Source organism: Cucurbita pepo, chromosome 17 (genome assembly GCF_057944985.1).
Source record: "Cucurbita pepo subsp. pepo isolate OVF chromosome 17, ASM5794498v1, whole genome shotgun sequence".
NCBI lineage: Eukaryota > Viridiplantae > Streptophyta > Magnoliopsida > Cucurbitales > Cucurbitaceae > Cucurbita > Cucurbita pepo.
In genome coordinates, this window is record NC_141814.1 from 3,007,157 (window position 1) to 3,026,942 (window position 19,786).

Here is a 19,786-nt window from a genome sequence, read left to right on the forward strand (position 1 = left end):
CTAACCAACCGTCGTAAAGATGAAAATTTAGTTGAGATTTAGGTGTACAGTGGACCCTGGTTCCCAAAATTCAGCAATTTTGGGCCATTCATTTATAATTTTATTAAAAGGAGTGAAAATGTTGGTACCTATCCACTCTGTCAGTAGAAATGCCTATACGATATAAGATCTCATGGAGACTCACCAATACTAGTTGTAAAATGGAAGGCCAGAAAAGATCCAAGGCCACATTTTTGTGAGTGTTGCATGGAACAAGGCCAATGTTTGGTGGGTGTAATGCATAATTGGCAATGATTCTTTGCTTTTTGCCCTTTTTCTATTAGTGTGGGCAGTCAGTTTGTTTGGAGGTGGGAAAGGGAAATAAGGTTGGAGAGGGTTTTACTTGCACTTGTCTGCATAAAAGATTGCAACTTCCACTTTAAAGCTGCGTCTTTGGCCATCCCATATAATGGTTGGTCATCATCAACCTGCCCTTGCCTCAAACCAACCAAACCTTTTCCCTACAAAACATTTGTCACTCAATCATATATATAGTGGAAACTTCCCAAAAACACATCACTATGTCTTATTCTCACCCTTTATTCACATTAGAGAGAAGATTAGGTAAGCTCTCATTTTCCTTCTCAATAACAAATAAAACAATTATTTGTCGAGTCTTAAGGAAAGTAAACATGTACTGAAAATGGAAACCGTTTATTTGAATATTCAAATTCTCATACCTAATATTTATTGTACTAAAGAAAAATAATAAATGACCAATATTATAAATTTTTTATATTTAGAACGGTAAAAAAAAAAAGTATATTATTTATGTTGACATGACAATACAATTAGTTTTTATCTGTACTTTTTTGTAAAAGCTAAACAAAATCTAAAATGTAACGATGAAATTTCAAACTTATTGAGTAGTGTCATATGTTTTAACCCATCGATCTATATTCAAGTTGACTTTATATTCACTCTTATACGTGACAAAATATTGTCATGGCATAATTCACAAATACAAGTGTAAACAAATACAAGACCCCATAATTCACAAAAATTGACATCACTAGATGACTCCTTTATGACTGTGCAACTCTCAAACCCTCCTCCACCTCGACCAGTGGTCAATAGTTGCCTAAAAAAAATGTAAAATGTGGTGATTGTAAAATACTCGTTAAGCAACTTACTTATAGGCTATCGCGCATTCTTATCTTATTAAGTTCCATGAGATTTTCTCTAGGTTATAGGAAGTTCGAGCTTAAACTTTATAGTTATCTTAGCATCTGGAGAGGCCTTGAAGTTTTGAGCAGTTCAAGGTTTGGATAACTTGTTCAACTTTTCTATTCCTAAACTTAGGTAACTTACTTTGTCTTGTAGTGACTAACTGGTATTCTAGTTAATAAAATCTGATTAAATAGTATGACATAGGATAATCTAAACATCATTCGTAAAAGGTTACGCGGAATGTTCCATAGGACCATGAAGTCACACTAAGCTTGAGGGAGTAAACATGTTGACCAATTAGTATGTCACCTATTGGTCTCACTCCTCCTCTTATGAAGTGTTTACAACACAAAACCCTATTTAGGAGATCCTTAGTGTGTATAAAATAAACCCGCCTTGGATGGGACAAGAGACTACATAAGTAGATGTATATCAGGATAGGTGCCACAATCATATGTTGTAACGGTAACGAGAGCACCTTGAACTAGACTGGACCTTTTAGGGCCCTACTACAAAATTCGTGGTAACTTACTAGGTTAAAGATGCGATAAGAACTTACAAGTAAAATTACTTCCGAAGTATTTCTATACTCACCCATTTCCTCTTCCTTTTTCTTGTGTTCGCAGTTACTGGTCGAGGTGGAAGAGCGTTCGAGAGCTTTGTTGTTAAAGAGTGGGTCATTCCAGAGCTTCAACCTGTCTTTATATTTGAGTCTTTTATATTTCGTTTTGTAACTGTATCCCAAACCATTTGAGCCGTGTAATAAATGTAATTAGATATTTAAAAATAATAATATTAATATATATATATATATATATATATATATATATATATATATATATATATAGCTGTAATGTTAGCTCCATCTCATTACCGTTGCACATAAAATAAAAAGAAAAAGAAAAAGGGAAGAACAGAACTGAGTGGAAATTAAGCCCCACTCTCTCTCTCTCTCTCTCTCTCTCTCTCTCTCTCTCTCTCGATAAACCCTCCGCACTCATACCTTGCTTCAAAGTTATTCAACGCATACCATTCTCCATTTCTCAAATTCTTCTCAATTCCCTCTTTTCTTCTTCATTCAACTCACTGAAATTCCTTCCACTTCTTCCCTGATCTCCAGTTTCCAGTTATGCCCGACATGGACGGTTCCTCCAACTACAAGTCCCCTCAGATCTCTGAGATGTTTCAGAAATTCGCCCTCGCTTTCAAGACTAAGACCTTCGAATTCTTTGCCGATGACGATGCTGCTGATGAACCTGATGGCTTTTCGCTCTTGGACTCTGCTGAGGAGGTTATTACTGACCAGAAAGTCGTCGTCATTAAACCCGATTCCGCCTTCGATTTGTTTCCCTCTTTGCCGTCTGCGGTTATTAAGCCTTTGGCGCCTCCCAATCTGAAGAAATTGGAACCGGTTCCGGATTATTTGAGGACTTTGAATCAGGCGGAGACTAAAGTTGAGGGAGGAGGAACGGAAAAGAGGCGAAATGGAATTGATAATACGGAGATGATTCAGACTTTGGTTTCGTCCATTTTCGCTACGGTTTCTTCGTTTGAAGCTTCGTATATCCAATTGCAGACTGCTCATGTTCCGTTTGTTGAAGAGAAAGTGACGGCCGCTGATAGGGTATTGGTCTCGCACCTGCAGCAGCTCTCTGATTTCAAACGTTTTTATAAAGATTATCGTAGAAATCCTGATGAAAGTACTTCGATTCCGGTTGGTTCTTGTTTGGAGGCGCAGGTGCAAGAGAATCAAAGTAAGCTTCGAACGCTTGGCACCGTCTCGGACCGGGCTCAGTCCGAGATTGATCGGAAGGATTCTGAGGTATTAGCCCTCAGAAAAAAGCTGGGAGAATTGCAGAAGTCTAATTCGAGGTTATCGAAGAAGTTATCTGTTAATTTGAATGCGCCTTCTGATGTTTTAATGTCTGTTAGAGTATTCGATTCTATATTACACGATGCTTGTAGAGCAACGTATAATTTTACCAAAGTTTTGATGGAATTGATGAAAAAAGCTTCGTGGGATATGGATTTAGCTGCCAATTCAGTTCACCGAGAGATTGGATATGCGAAGAAAGCGCATAATCGGTATGCATTCTTATCATATGTTTGTTTAGGGATGTTTCGAAGTTTTGATTCAGAAATTTTTGGTGTGGGTGAAACTGAGAGTTTCTGTACTGAACAATCTCAGAATTTGGACAGAAATAACATTTCTCTTAAGCAATTACTTGAGCATGTTTCAAGCAATCCAATGGAACTTCTTAGTGTAAATCCTCAATGTGCGTTTTCAAAATTTTGTGAGAGAAAATATCAAGAACTTATCCATCCTACTATGGAGTCATCAATTTTCAGTAATTTGGATAGGAAAGAAGACATTCTGAAGTCGTGGCGGTCAGTCAGCGTGTTCTATAAGTCGTTTATTAAAATGGCTAGCTCAGTGTGGATGTTGCATAAGCTGGCCTTCTCTTTTGATCCCATTGTGGAAGTATTTCAAGTTGAAAGGGGTGCAGAGTTCTCAATGGTATACATGGAAGATGTTACAAGAAGATACATTCCACCTTTTAAATCCAGGGCGAAAGTCGGGTTTACGGTCGTTCCTGGTTTTAAAATTGGGCGAACGGTAATCCAGTCTCAGGTGTATCTTGAGGAAGCTCTTGGCAAAGGCTGAAAAACAAAAAAAAGCTAGTAATGGGATGTTTACCGAGGAAAATGACTCCTCCCCTTTCATGTTATGATTCCAAATTCCACAGAATTCAGAATTCATGAACTTAACAGATGCCTTGTTGTGGCGTTCTTGAAGCAAGAAAGCTGAATGAACTATGCACCACCTGAGAGCGTTCATCACTGCTGGACACATAAACTGCAACCTCAGCAGCCACACGTTGTAAATCTTTCTATCTTCCTCTCTTTTTTTCCTTACTGTGAGTATTGTGCAGGGTCAATTTTATAGATCTTTTTTCTCCTTTCCAGTTTATCACTCACTAATATACATAACCAAATTGTGTATCCAGATCAACTGATTACATTCATCATATTATTAATGATTAATCTTCTGTTTCCTTCAGTTTTTCATATTGAATTCCTTCTGAGAGATACCCTATTGCTGTCATGGGCCATGCATAAATTAGCAGCAGAATTAAGCATATTTACTTTAGCATTAGAATCTTATTTGTTGAAATTTGTTAGTTAATGCTAATATTCAGCTTATTTGTTGGAATTTTATAGTTCAACCACTAGATATTGTCTGGTATTGGTTAAAAAGCTGCTTTTTAAAACCAAATTTTTGTTCTTTAGTACAGAAAGTAGGTTTAGATGGTGACTTCTTGAAAGTTTATCTTTGGTTGAGTTGTGCTCAAATTAACCCTGGACTTGAGAACAACCCTGATGTGTTTGTAGAACCAACCGTTGTTTTACGAAGCAGTTTTAAGAATACTTCCATAGAAAATGTATCCAAATAGCACCTTGACCTTGCTTTTACTCAATAGCTACTTAGGGTTATTTCTTAACTGTTCAAAACTTCAACCAGAAGCCCCAATTTTAGGTTTCCTATGATTTTCTAGCTGGGTTGGCTTTGCAACTCTCTTAATTGTTTTTTGCCCGGAAGATACCAGGTTGTTCCTGCGAGGTTAAGTTATAAGTTCGGTTCTTGAACTTTGATGATTATATCGATTGACATAATCTTTTTGCAGTAAGTCAGTTGTTCCTTCATTGCTTGTCTGCCATTGTTTCCTCAGGATTATAGATTGGCTTTCTCCATTGGGTAGGTGGAATTGTAGTTGTGTTAGTTTATGTTGGATTATGATATTTATGAGTGCTTTGTTTTTTGTTTAGCCCCCAATGTTTGGACTAAATATTTGACTTTTGTATTCAAATCATGAAGCTCCTTTTTGTAATTTTCATGTGTTTTTTCTTTGTTTTGTTCTTTTGGCTCCTTCTGAATTGGACTTTCCTTTTTTTTCATTCATTCATTCGTTTCTAAACAACTTTGCTCTCGAAAACAAAATAACATCCATTGTTTAGAAAGTTTCTATGTAGTTCTATATGAATTCGAGTTTTGAGTATCTTAGCTGATGTTTTTCTCATATAAATTTTCATCAGTTCACTATGTATAATGTCAGGTAAGTTTGTAGCTACCAATTTCAATATGATTACAGTAGAAGAACCTCAACTGAAAACTGGTTTTTAAACTTTTTTCTTTTTTTGTTCATATCTAAATAGATTCAGAAGATTTCGTTTCTGAAATCTCCCACAGAGAGAAATTAGCCTTTTCTTTTGTTGGGACACTACTGAGCCCTCTAAAAAGTAATTTACTTTTGTAAGAAAAGTACGATTTGAAAATTTTGTTTAAAAAAGAGTTATCGAAAGTATATTTTTGGGAACTCTGATTTTAGGATGACTTTTGTAAGAATTGAAAGCTTAGGATGACTTTAAATTTCAATCAGATTTGAGGATTTGAGTATGTTTGAGTTGAGCTCGGAACCAAAAGGGTCTAAACCCTATGTCGTCGATAAACACTATAAACACTCTGGCATGAAATACTTACAAAATTCCTTTAACTATAGTCCTTTCAAGAGATGATATACGAAACATTAACTTTAAGACACACATGGGTGTAAATCAATATGCACAACAGACTGAACTAGTCCTATACATAAAAAAATATTTCAAATATACACCAACACAAACACAAATCTTGTCATACTGTGATTTGTGATCTCAAGATGCACTATGAGAAGTTAGTCTTGCTATATAATGAGTAATCTCAAAGCATGTAGCATCACAGATTTAATCATACATGAGGTACTTAATATATTAAGTAGTTATATGCACGCAAACTGTTATGGTCATGCTTGTTTAGAGTGTGTTGTCTGTTGGTTGTCGTATGTCTAGACCATATCATACCATTTTTATCTTGTTTTCCTATTGTATTATTTTATGTTACAATTTATGTGTATATGATATTTCGGCAAAATCATGTATACTTTTATCAGATATGAAATGCCTTAAAATATAGTGTAAGAGGATCAAATAGTCATCAACCCTTCTACCAAGTGTTGTAACCTCTCTTGCCCACGTGTTTTCAATGCAATTGACATGTGCAAAGCTTTCTTTCAAATTGTTTTCAACTAATTTCTTTGCTCATGTTTTATAAAAATAAAAAAAATCTCAAAATGTGGCTTTTGGCTTGACCATATATGAAGATTGTTTGTGAAATTCAATTCTTACACGGCTGACATGTTTGCTAGATTAGAACAAGTGTCGCACAATCGCTCTCCAATTGCCAAAAGGGTGAACAATGCAATTGACATGTGCAAAGCTTTCTTTCAAATTGTTTTCAACTAATTTCTTTGCTCATGTTTTATAAAAATAAAAAAAATCTCAAAATGTGGCTTTTGGCTTGACCATATATGAAGATTGTTTGTGAAATTCAATTCTTACACGGCTGACATGTTTGCTAGATTAGAACAAGTGTCGCACAATCGCTCTCCAATTGCCAAAAGGGTGAACAATGCAATTGACATGTGCAAAGCTTTCTTTCAAATTGTTTTCAACTAATTTCTTTGCTCATGTTTTATAAAAATAAAAAAAATCTCAAAATGTGGCTTTTGGCTTGACCATATATGAAGATTGTTTGTGAAATTCAATTCTTACACGGCTGACATGTTTGCTAGATTAGAACAAGTGTCGCACAATCGCTCTCCAATTGCCAAAAGGGTGAACAATGCAATTGACATGTGCAAAGCTTTCTTTCAAATTGTTTTCAACTAATTTCTTCGCTCATGTTTTATAAAAATAAAAAAAATCTCAAAATGTGGCTTTTGGCTTGACCATATATGAAGATTGTTTGTGAAATTCAATTCTTACACGGCTGACATGTTTGCTAGATTAGAACAAGTGTCGCACAATCGCTCTCCAATTGCCAAAAGGGTGCGATTGTGACAAGTGATATTAAAGCTAAGTTAGCTCCTTGTGCCATTAAGACTGAAACAATATCGGTGACAAAGCAGTTGGTTAAATCACAAGTCAACCGACTCACTAAGATGGAATATGAAATGTTGTTCTTGAAAGAAGTCCCAATATGGTTAATTTTCTAGAAGGTCGAGTAGCTGAACTTGATGAAAAAGTTGGTGGAATTGACGCTATTAACGCTCACTTGGATGGACTGCCAATCAAATAATTGATATTTAGGGTTGATTCCTTAGAAGAGAAAGCTACATGATTGAGTAACTCATAAGGTAGAGGTAGCTCTAAGAGTTTTGTAGCACACATGTACGAATGCCAAAGAGCTAGATAGTTCACAAAAGACCATATTGAAACTTTTTAACTGAGTAGTCAGAAGATTTTAGGATAACGATAGACACCATCAAAGTAGGGATGACTGAATTGAATACCCGAGTGAACCTAACCATGCAGGCTATAGAAAATCAAGCACCGAGTCAAGCTCATGATGGGCTCAACATCTCGAAATCCAAAGCTTTCAAAAGGAACCAAGATGTCAAAGAACTCAAAATTTTGATATTTGACGTTGACCTGTTCAGAAGAACATGAAGTGTCTAGTCTGTTGACAGGAGTGTCAACCAATTAAGTGAGAGAGGATTTAATGGTCATGCTTGTCTAGAGTGTGTGTTGCCTGGTGACTGTGACTGTGACTGTGACTGCATGTCCATGTCATACCATACTCTTTTTTATCTTGTATTATTTTGTTATTACAATATTTGTGTATTATATCGAAAAATCATGTCTATACCGGTTGACATAAAATGCCTCAAAATATACTATAAAGGACGTAGTCGTCAAGCCTCTCTCCCTGACCAAGTAGTGTAATCTCTTGTACACATATTCAATACAATTAACATCTACAATGCTTTGTTTCAAATTATTTTCAACTAACATCCTCGCCTATGTTTTATAATACATTTTCTCTGAAAACATGGTTTGAGGCTCGACAATAGGTCAAGATTGTCCATGAAGTTTGATTTTTTACACGGCTAACTTGTTTGATATGTTCGAACAAATGCTACATAATTGCTATCTCGTCGTCAAAACTCAAAAGAGTGCAATTGTAACATAGAGCAACTTCTAAAAATCAAACACCTCGACGCATAGCCCAAAGCCTATGCGTGTGCTAAAGTGAGTCTTAAATGGATCGAGAATTGTCACGGGTACAACATCTAGTGGTGTGAAATAATTTACCTATACTAATCATCCTAAGTTTTCAAACCATTGATGTCTCATAATTTAAAAGTCAATTGAATAAATGAAATTAAACCATAATAATCACAAAAATCATTTCAAAAGTCTACTTCAATCCTTCCAACATTTTCCACTCAAAATTTATCTCTCAATAATAAAATAATTTATGGAATTAACATAAATTCGAACACAAATCATAAACTCTCTCCATTTTGGTCGTTAACACAAAATTTAATCGGTTAATATTTGGAGAATATATTAGTTATGGAATATATCTTAGATATTCATAATCCGTTAGTAATCAATTAATATTTATTCGTTTCGTAGTATATTTTATTTTATTCTCAAGATTTTAGTTTATAGTTTCGTTATTGGGAGATATTAGTTGATAGTTTATTTTATTAACTTTCCATCTCAATTCTATTTCTCATTCAACTCTGTATTGTTTCTTTTATAATTATTCACCTTTTTAGTGGTAGATATCGCGTCATGTGGCTTCTGGTAGCCACACATTTATTTCTTTTTTCTATCCTTTCTTTTTGTAAAAGAGAGATAAAATTCCGTACGAAAGCCACTTCCTCCATTGTTTTTAAAAACCTTTCTTTTGCTTTTTCTTCAATATTGTTCTCTCTTTTTGTTTTCTTTTTATCATTTTCTTTTTCTCACTTTTTCTTTTTACCAATTGCTAAATGACAAAAACTAAATCTTACGAAAAGTCAACCGACGGAGTTACACTAACAATCAATTCATCCCCTTGATCGGTAAAGCGATAACACCGTTCAACAGTAATCACTCGTTTGCACTATGGTGTTTTCTGGCTTGTCATTCCTCTTTTCCATGATGTTATCTACACCACACAGCACTATGAGTCTCGACAGCGGGTTGTCGGCGTCGTGAGGTAACTCAATAGTCTTTTCTTCTTCTCCCTTAGTCTTCTTACCTTACAATAATCCAACAAATATTATAGTTCTTGCATGATCAAAATGACAAGGACAAAAAAATAACAAATGATATAAAGATGATGGTTTTTTTTTTCTTTTATATATTTTTCTTATTATACTTAATGAAAATTTTGAATTATTATTTTATTAAAAAAAATAATAATAGTAATAGTCATAGTCGTATCTTTCATCCTTATATATACTTACTCTAGTTTAATCGTACTTTTAAATTTCAAAACTTATAAAGAGCGAACGAGAAAAACATAGTTTTTTCTACTCGAAGAGAATTCTCGAACACTTGAAACAAGAATTAAATTGGGAGAAGGGACGGAGAAGTCATCTCGGTTTGAATCGAGCTCATGTATCCCTATAGAAGATGGAGGTCAAAATAATGTGAGAAAAGGGTGGAAAGTAGGGATGGTTTGAATCAATTCTTATAATTCGAGTGGATCGATATCTTGAGATCCAATGCAACCCAACCCTTATAATTCGGGTTGGGTTGGGTTGGGTTGGGTTGGGTTGGGTGTACACCCCTAGTTTACACTCATACAATGGTAGAGAATATACGTGACATGAGTTTGATCGATATCTACACAAGTGTGGGATACATCGTCAATTTACATGTGCCTACACACCACAACAAATGTAATACTCACTTTCTCTACGGAGGATCTAATGAATGGAAAAGTAACCCTAAAATTGTATTTTTGAAAAAATAACCTTAAAAGGGGTAAATTGAAAATTAACCCACATGAAATCCAATGTGCAAAAATGTCCTCGTATTAAACCAAATTTACAAAGATAACCCTAAACGTGGCAAAATTTGAGAAAATTAATTAATAATTAAAGAAAAATTTTGGGATAATTACAAAAACCATCAACCATCCAATGTTTGACAAGTGGAAGAGTCATTGGTGGAATCCAAATTTGACAAATTAAAGCTTAAATAAATGGAGAAATTCCTCATCCACAGTGAATTTCATTTCTTAAAATTTATTTTTCACAAGTTCGTAGTAAGAAGAAGAGCAACTTCCGTGACGAAACCTAGAACATAAGAACCAAAAAGTTGACTTTTGGTGAGTAACGGATTTTAAAATTTTAGAACTTTATCTACGAAATTCGTACTTCATAGCTCATATATTCAAGAAAAAAGTAAGCAACAAAATTATTGAAAAAGTTGAGAGGTGATGAGCACTCAATCACACAAACCAAGAACAACTTGGAATTTGATTTTCAGTTTTGGGAAGGTCAAGAATCGAGAGCCTGAACACGCCCAAATAAGCAAGTAATCATACGTTCAAGGGCTTTTTGACACCTTCTTACTATTTTGGACGGTTTTGGAGCCGTTTTTTTTTTATGTATTTCAAAGTATTTGAGGTTAATATGACTACTTTTTAACCCATTTAAAGTACTTAGAGTAAAATTTTGATTAGAATGAAATAGTTTTGTTAATAAAGTTATGATATGAAGTTATGGACTATATAGGTGGAGTTGGATTTCCAAGATTAAGTCCAACCTAGTACCAAGAATATTTTATCACTATGCCAATAAGGTCAAGTCCGAGATCATTGTCTAGATATTTTAGGAATAAAGATTTAAATAGTCTAGGAATGAAGTTTGAAAATAAATATATACGATCACAAATATGTGATTTACATTGTCTAGCGTATGTTATAAATGCCCTCCAATCCACCAAGTTTTTCATCCCAAGAAAAATAAAGTTCAATAGTCTACTTCAGAATGTCTTGTAATCTCTTATTAATTAGTCTTAATAAAAGTGCGAGTGTTTCCCAAAACGGAGTTGTATTCATCACGAAGTTGTTTCTGTAGGCACCAAGGGAACATCGTCTAGTAGACATTTTTAAAGAAGAAACTGTATGTAGTTGGTCTAGACCCATATAAAAACTAACTTGTAAGCTCCCTTGATTTGGCGAGACAATGTAGAAGGTTTGTTCAAATGTTTCGAGTTTAACTCAATCAACTTACATGGATATAACTTGCACTTATAACAAAGAATTACGAGAATAACTTTGAAAAGTTACCGAATTAGTTGACCTCACCCTAATGATAAGATATATGAAGGCCAGTAAATTGTAATAATTTCATAAGGAAAAGTAAACTTCAAATTCACAGTTCATTAAGTTAAATATGCATTTCTAAGGTTGAGTAGAATTGAATTGAATGGGAATGTAATTTTGGACGGTGAAAAAGAAGAGGTAAAAAAAAAAGAAAAAATTGACTGAAACGGCTAAGCGCCTGCACACTACAACTGAGGCACCGCTAGAGCGCAACGCAGCGCCTACCATCGACATTTCGTACGGCCCTTACGCCATTCGCCCCCTTATCCCTCTTTGTTTGCGCCCTCCCTTTGAAAATATGAACTAAAGCTAAAGAAAATAAAAAAAAAATTAACGGGTATTTTTGAAACAAAATATTAATTAAAGAGTAATTATATTTTTTAATTTAAATTTTTGAAAATTTAAAAATAGTACCAATTGTGGAGGTAGGTAAAAAAGAAATAGAGGTTTTTTTTTTTTTTTTTTTTTTTTTTTTTTTTTTTTTTTTTTTTTTGTTCTCCCATCTCTTTCAATTGCTAATTTTGGAGAGAAATAATATGAGAAAGGATGGTATAGGGAAGATGATAATATTATGATATATGCTATGCCCCTACCCTACCATTTTTCTTTTTCTTTTTTTTTTTTTTTTTTTTTTTACTTTTTACTCATCTTCAAATTTTTAACTGCTCCCAACAAAAGTTTATTTTGTTTTTTAAAAAAAAAACATTGTTTTTACAGGGTATTTGTGCGAGTCACCGATCCGACACAATTTTATGTTCAAACACGTATACTTCACCCGTGAGAATTAAGAAATTTTTTAATAACCTATGAAATAAATAAATAATTTTATTATTTATTGTCCATCGTGTCAAAGTAGATGAAGATACAACAATATTAAACAATTATTTAAGGTATCATTGTTTTTATCTAAAAACAAAAACATTTTGAAAAAAAGTGGAACATTATAAATGTTGGAGTTTAGGGTTTAGGGTTTAGGGTCCTCTTATCGCTAAGTTTCAACATAAATAATTATGACCATATTCACAAAACAAAGAGAGATTGTAATGCTCGAGTTGGATGCTATGTAAGTTTCTAAGTTTCTAAGGTGTAGAAGAGAAAAAGATGTTCGGAATGAGATTTATAAAGAAATAAAATAAAAATTAAAAAAAAGTTGAAAAGTGATGGTCTAAGTCAACGGAGGAGCAAAATGGTAATTTTACCCGGGTTTGAAAAGTCCTAGTGACACGTGGGAGAGAGAGAAATTAAGGTTTAAAGAGGAAGAAGAAGTAAGAAACAGAACTCGTTCAAACCAGCACTTAGCCTTCGAGATTGGCCAAGGAGCATTTGGATCGTTCGGTTTCGTCAAGAAACAAAAAGAACGAAGGTAAGTTCCACGGTTTTTTATTTCAGTTTTGTCATAGATTCAAGCAATTCTTGTGGTATAAAGAAATTTGGTGGAGATTCAACCGAAAAATTGTTGTCTTGGAAAGTTCTAAGATACGGTAAGAACATAAAATTTTGAAGTTTGAATGTGATTATTTTAATTTTCGATCAGTAAAAATATAAGAAAAATAATTTATCTCTACGACTTTGGTAAAGAAATTAATTTGATCCGAGTTCATTGCAAGAAGACACAAAATTAAGAAGAAAATGATTTAAAATTGGTATTCATCAAATTCTGAGTTTCACATTGTAACGACTCTAGATTTCTACTTACCTAGAGTCGTTACCGTCATCATGACGTAATCATTTTTGTGCAGAAATAAGCGTTTAAACTTTATCTTAAAACACTACCATAGACTTACGTGATCGAAAACATCTTTAAAACGATGCAACGAAATACTAATTGGAATAAATAAACATTAAAATTAAAAACATCATATTCTAACCTAAGTCTAATAAAATAAATATAACTACCCTATGCATATGTCATGATGCTATATTTTTGCTCGTTTTGACTTTTGCTTGACTATTTTTTGTCACGATTTCAATACTAACCCAATTTTTGTCTGATAAGAATCCTCCCCAAAAATTTAGAATTTTTTATTTTTATTTTTTATCTTTTTAGCGAGCAATTGAACTTAATGAGGCATGCGACAACCAAGTACGTAATCTCAGATTTTTGACAAATCATACTTGTAGGGATCGCTTGGAAATGCATGCAGGCTAGTAATTCCAATCCTAAGTGGATAGATTCAGTTTGATTAGGGCCTAAGCATGAGCTTAGTCACACTTGTGGTAGGAATTTCATTAATGTTCCTTAATTAGTTTACTACTTACATGTATATAATATGTTTAAAAGAATGATGGAAATTTTGTGATTTGCACTCCGAGTGTTTAATGGATGTTATCGCCCCATTGGGCATGTGTGACCGATTGCATGTCTTATTGAACATTAACTCCAGGTGCATGAATGTGTGTTCTCTCTAGTAGAAATAATTTAGCTATTTGAGATGGGTCTAAGGCGTAGAGACAGATTGGCCAGACAATGTCTTAGGAACCAGACGATTCCAACAAACTGAACACCTTAAAGTCGTGAGCGGCGATAAACATGCTAGTACCCTAGTGCTCTCATACCAAGAAAGTCTCAAGAAGACGGAACAAAGAAACTTGGACAAGGGATAATTTGCTTAGTGTCACTAAGTCGCCCGAGTAACTTAAAGGACCACGACAACAAATTAGAAAGACTAAGATAGCATTCATGCTGTTAGCAGTGGTTACGATGTTAACAGAGTTTATGCTTCCCTTCCTACTCCGGTACCAGTACCATCGAGCCAAGAGGCCATTAAGTAGTGAATTGGTAAGTGTAATTGGTTACAAAAAAAAAAAAATAATAATAATAAAAAATAATCATGTTCAGTCGTCGGAAAAGGTATGAGGATTCCAGTGAGGCACCGAAGTTCTCGCGCCTACAACTACTCATGAAGACACGCTCCTCCCTCTCCTCACATACCACCCACATTTGCCCACCAAACACAACCAACATTGTGTGCTCATGCATTGGGGGATACGCCTTATCCTTCACGATAGTATAGATGCATAAGCTACAAGGTAGGAGAACGATCATTATGTTATCATAATATTGTCGTGACGGTCGCTATTCCTAATGGATGTCTGGCATCAACAGCTACTAGAGAATGCTCGTTGGACAAGAAAGGGAGGTTAGGAGGTGTGTGACATAAGACATGAGAATGAATTAAGCACTCCAAACAAGCTAGTAATTGAATAATTTTATATTCATCCATGCAACTTTATTTCTTTTAAGACGAGGCTTTAGTGAAGCGATCAAAGCAATGACGTGCACAAGATACGGGGCAATAGCAATCGGAGTAGATTGGTGGCTTGTCTTATTCTAGATGTTACGACTTTTATAAATCTAGTAATCCGTACTTTTCATTTTGTAATGGCGTTTAGTAAGCTAACTTTTAAATTATGGTATATTTTCAAATACTGCACATCATCAAGTAATAGCTTGTAAATCGAAAAGCAGGTTGTTCTATTTTGGACGAGCAATGATATGATTGATAACAAATTGCCTACTCGGACAACTTCATACAAATTTAAAATTTTAATTTAGGTATAAAAATAAAAGTATTTTAATAAAATATAAAAATTAAATTAAAAAATAGTTTTGGTGTATTCATCCACCAATTTTAAGAAAAAGTTAAAAAAAACGCATTAAACTTTCCAATTTCAACGGGATTTTGAGTCTCCCACAAATTTAAACCCAATTCATGCAGAAAAAAATAAAGTGAATAAATCTTCAAAAAATCATAAATCGTAAATAAATTAAACTCCACTGTCAAATTTTTTTTTTTTTTTTTTTTTTTTTTTCGATTTGAATTGAGTTGTGTTTTTGAAAAAGTGAACAAATGGTCTGAGTCGACATGTTTTTGGTTGGGTCAACTCAATTTACCCAACTAATTAAAGAATAGGGTTAGAATCGAGTAAAAAAAAGTGATGGATTTGATGAAAAGAATTGAAGTATGAAGGTGGATGGAATGAGAGGGAAGGAGGAGCGTGTACCCATTTTTACTGTAAAGAAACAGAGAAAAGTCACTGTTTCACGTCTTGTCATTTACCACATGCTTCACTCAAACCAAAATCAAAATCAAAATCAAAATCAAAATCAAAATCAAACCTCTCCTCCCTCTTTCACAAAATTCTGAATTACAAAGCAATTGATATGGAAGAAACGTAGGCCATTTTGTTTAGGGTTTTCCTCAAGGATCTTCCGGACATCCATTACATCTCTCTCTCTCTCTCTCTCTCTCTTCTCTTTATAATGTCCCATTACTCCTCTCCTCTCATCTCTCCGCCGTCTCTTTCTCTCTCCCTATGCCTTCTTAAACCCTAATCCCTCTCTCTCTCTCGTTAAAAAAAAAAAAAAAAAAAGAAAGAAATGGTGGGTTAATTCTGTTCTCTCTCTCTGTGTCTGTCTCTCTGTTTCTCGCAAGAATTGGTTCTAAATTGCTCTGTTCTTGTTTTTTAATTGTCCGCAGTACACGGTACCCATCTGGGTGCAAGCGCTTCTGAGCGAGAAATTCTTCAACGCCTGTGTGGTTCATGAAGATGCCAAAAAGAACGAGAAAAACATCTTCTGTTTCGACTGTTCCCTCGGTATCTGCCCGCACTGCTTGTCCTCTCACCGCTCTCACAAACTCCTCCAGGTACAATAATTCACAATCCCTAACTCTTTCAACAACCCCCCCCCCCCCCCCCCCTTTTCTCCACAACTCTGTTCAATTCCGCTGTGTTTCCTTTTCAGATTAGGCGATATGTTTATCACGATGTCATTAGATTGGACGATGCTGTGAAGCTAATTGACTGTGCTTTTGTTCAAGTAAGTAAAAATCTTAATTAATTCTCACCATGCTTTTGCAACACACACCCAAAATGTTGATGGGGGGTTTTTGTTATTAATAGTCGTACACTACGAATAGTGCGAAAGTGGTGTTTCTGAAACAGAGGCCACAGACTAGAAACTTCAGAGGCTCCTCCGGCAACCTCTGTAGTACCTGCGATAGAAGCCTTCAAGACCCTTATCTCTTTTGCTCTCTCTCTTGCAAGGTTCGATTCGGTTTCTGGTTTTTTTCTCTTCATTTTTTGCTTCTTGTTCTTGTGTTCTAAACTGGGTTTTTGTTTCTTTTCCTTGCCTTGGGTTTCGTTATGTAGATTGATTATCTGGTAAAGGCGCAAGGTGGGGTTTCCAGGCATCTTTTGGAGTGCAATTTCTTGCCATTACCCGAACCGGTTTGGGACGACGGAATGATTATGACGCCTGACTCTGTTCTAGAACCGGCCGGTTCGACCCGAACCTCTTCCAGTTCCGACGGTGGTAGAGTGTTGGAGATGAGGACTACTATTGCTTCGACGGCGACCACGGACTTTGTGAAGAAAAAGAGAAGTAGCTTGACGGCTGCTGCGGCGGCGTATCGGACAACGTGCCGGCCGGCTTGCTGTTCGGTGACGGTTTCCGAGACGTCTGGGAGTCTGATGAGCCGGAGAAAAAGTACCCCGCAGCGGGCCCCACTCTATTGAATTTTCATTTTCTATTTATTTTTCAAGTGTAGTACTGTAGTGGGCAGTCTGTAAGGGGGAGGTTTTTTAGGGACAGAGATGTCATTTTGTGGTTTCTCATGGGGGTGTTTTGGGGATATATGAAGAATTAAATAGAATGAAAAAAAAAAAAAAAAAAAAAAAAAATCTCCCAATTTTTTGTTGATAGAGAGAATATTTTGAGGATCTGACTATGTTTTAATTACTACAACAATATTCACATTCAAAATCTTTCATTTTAATTTAATTAGATTATGTTATTATTAGAAAATATATAAATATTATGACGTGGCATGTTGGAATTTGTTTTTTTTTTTTTTAATTGAATTCTCAAATTTAAAATCATTATTTTTTACTATTTATCTTTTTACCATTTCTCCTTTCTTTCTCTAAATTGATAAAAAAAAAAAAAAAAAATGTTAAAAATGGTTACCTAAATTGTGACATTTTCATAAATTAAAATAAAGTTAGATGAAGCTGCACTATGGAAGAAGAAGAAAATTTGGCGCTTATATGCGATTTTGTCATATTTGTGAGTTCGATTCACATCCATTAACGAAGATTTTGGATTTTCTTCGCGATTTTTGGCCAAATCGATATTTCGTTTTGTCTCTCGCACATGATTTGTTTGCCATATTTGTGAGATAGTGAACCGTGTAAGTGTAGTAAGTCTATTATCTATCGTCTTTTATATTATTTTAAAATTATGAATTTTTTTTTTAAAACATAAATTTAAAAAAATTTGAGTAAAGAATTAATTAGAAAGAAATACAGCTTAAATAGAAATAAAATAAAAATGTAAAGATAAAAAAAAAAAAAAAAATGAAGAAGAATATAATTAGTATGTAATAAATGATAATAATAATAATAATAAAAAAAAAAAAGGTATTTCATTATATTGAAGTTATCTGGCAAAGACTTTGATTGAAGAAAACGTAATTACATGGGGAATGAAATTGAAAATTTGGGAAAAAATTAAAGGCGAAATTGGAAGAAAGGAAATTAAAAATGAAGAAGAATACAAATTTAGTTATTCTTAATTCTCACCTATTTGAAAAAAGATAATTAATTTATATAATTTGGCAAGAAGGTGAAGGTAAAAACGGACCAGTGGTAATTTAATTTTACTGAGAACCGCGCTATTATTTTTAATTGTGTAGGCTTTGAATGATTGGTAGGTTAAAATCTACGTAATAATCACTCATTGACGTGTTCAACAATTACAGGTAGGAATGTTGTTTGGATTTTTCTTTAAAATCAAATCTTCCTACAAATTTTGTATTTTCTTTATTAAATAATATTCCCTTTTATCACCATTTTTTTTTTTTTTTATAAATAATATCCATATTTTCTAATGTAATTTTAAAATGAGCCTCCACCTCTCACCCGCACACAAGAGGTGTAACTTTTGACCTAATTGTAATTATGAACAACTAGTTAATATCCATGGATTATACTTATCTTATAGTGAATGAAAATTAATTAATTAAAGAATTTACAAACCTGCCATAACTTTCTCTATATATATATTTTTTTTAACGTACGTTTGTTTGACTTTTATCTTTGTTTAAGTGTAAATAAAATCAAAGTCGATTCTCATGCTTTCGTTGTGTGAATGAAATATTCATTGGAATCAACTTTTTATTTAGAGTGAACGTTGGAATAAATGTTTCATTCACGCAGTGAAGCGTTGGAACCAACTTTTAGTTAGAAGTAAATTAAACTAAATGTTAGCAAATTTCGACTAAAGAAATATGGAGAAAATTTTGGCGGGTTTTTAATTTTCTTACTCGTAATGTTCTATTATTCTGCAAAGTTTTCCTAATTATGATTTGAATATAAAAACAAGGCTGGTTGGAACATTTTGCGAGATAATTCCTAAAGGATTGGAGAGAGAGACCTAGAGAGAAATCTGAGGAGTAAAAATGCTATAAAATGTTTTCATAGCAACCTTTATAAGCTATAACTTCATACTCTATTATAGCATCAATTATAACTATACAAAAACGCTATAAAAAGTCTACGATAACGTTTTTCGTAAGCTATTGTATTCATTATTTCTTATACTATAAGAATGCGATTAGAGCCTACAAGTAGTTGCTTACTGATTATTTTTTATAATCATCCATTTTCCCTTTTATTTTTTAGGTGTTCACAGACTGTTGGTCTAGGTGGGAAAGCTTTCAAAAGTTGCACGGACGCAAAGGAAGTCGTTTTAGAGCATCAATCCATTTTTATATTTGAGTTTTTTTGTATTTCATTTTGTTATTGTATCTCAAACCCATTTTCCCCTTTGTAATATATTTGGACAATATCATCTTGTAATTAAATTTTATTTTGTATTTAACCACAGTTAAAATATCATCACTCACCCGTCAAGCCCAATAATTGTAAAAGGTTGTTGTATATTTATTTAGTACATATTTTAGAATAAAGATACATAGAATGCGTACTTAGGTTTTCATCTCAAAAAATACAAAAGAGCAGTATTCTACAAAGTGTCATGTACAAAGTATAGTATTCTACGAGGTGTCTTGTAATCTCTTCTCGATTGGTGTTAATAAGGAGTGCGAGTGTTTCCCACAGAGAGTTGTGTTCAACAATCTAGTACGAGAGTCATGCTCTAAACTTAGCCATGATAATAGAATTCTCAAATATTGAAGAAAGAATTGTGAACCTCAAAGGTATAGTCAAAAGTGACTAAAGTGTTGAACAAAGAGTGTACTTTGTTCGAGGGCTCCAGAGAAAGAAGTCGAGCCTCAACTAAGAGGAGGCCCTTGAGGTTTATAGTGTAGTTTGTTCGAGGAGGAGAATTGTTGATGATTATTG

General features: G+C 34.0%; 2 protein-coding genes across 2 annotated transcripts; both read left to right on the forward strand.

The window, feature by feature from the left end:
• Window positions 1-2,121: 2,121 nt before the first annotated feature.
• LOC111778761 (DUF641 family protein (DUF641)) lies at window positions 2,122-4,270 on the forward strand. Its single transcript, XM_023658735.2, has one exon. The coding sequence runs from the start codon at window positions 2,339-2,341 to the stop codon at window positions 3,872-3,874; it is 1,536 nt and encodes a 511-aa protein (XP_023514503.2). The 5' UTR covers window positions 2,122-2,338; the 3' UTR covers window positions 3,875-4,270.
• An 11,216-nt stretch (window positions 4,271-15,486) lies between these two features.
• LOC111778763 (PLATZ transcription factor family protein) lies at window positions 15,487-17,186 on the forward strand. The gene is made up of 5 exons (XM_023658737.2): window positions 15,487-15,803; window positions 15,901-16,068; window positions 16,167-16,241; window positions 16,325-16,468; window positions 16,574-17,186. The coding sequence occupies exons 1-5, from the start codon at window positions 15,801-15,803 to the stop codon at window positions 16,937-16,939; spliced, it is 756 nt and encodes a 251-aa protein (XP_023514505.1). The 5' UTR covers window positions 15,487-15,800; the 3' UTR covers window positions 16,940-17,186.
• Window positions 17,187-19,786: the final 2,600 nt, after the last annotated feature.

What these genes read in the sequence shown, in the direction of transcription:
- LOC111778761 (XM_023658735.2), top strand. Translation starts at nt 2,339, where the DNA reads ATGCCCGACATGGACGGTTCCTCCAACTACAAGTCCCCTCAGATCTCT.
- LOC111778763 (XM_023658737.2), top strand. An exon ending in GCTCTCACAAACTCCTCCAG is followed by an intron (nt 16,069 to 16,166) that starts GTACAATAATTC and finishes TTTCCTTTTCAG; the next exon opens with ATTAGGCGATATGTTTATCA. An exon ending in TTTGCTCTCTCTCTTGCAAG is followed by an intron (nt 16,469 to 16,573) that starts GTTCGATTCGGT and finishes TTCGTTATGTAG; the next exon opens with ATTGATTATCTGGTAAAGGC.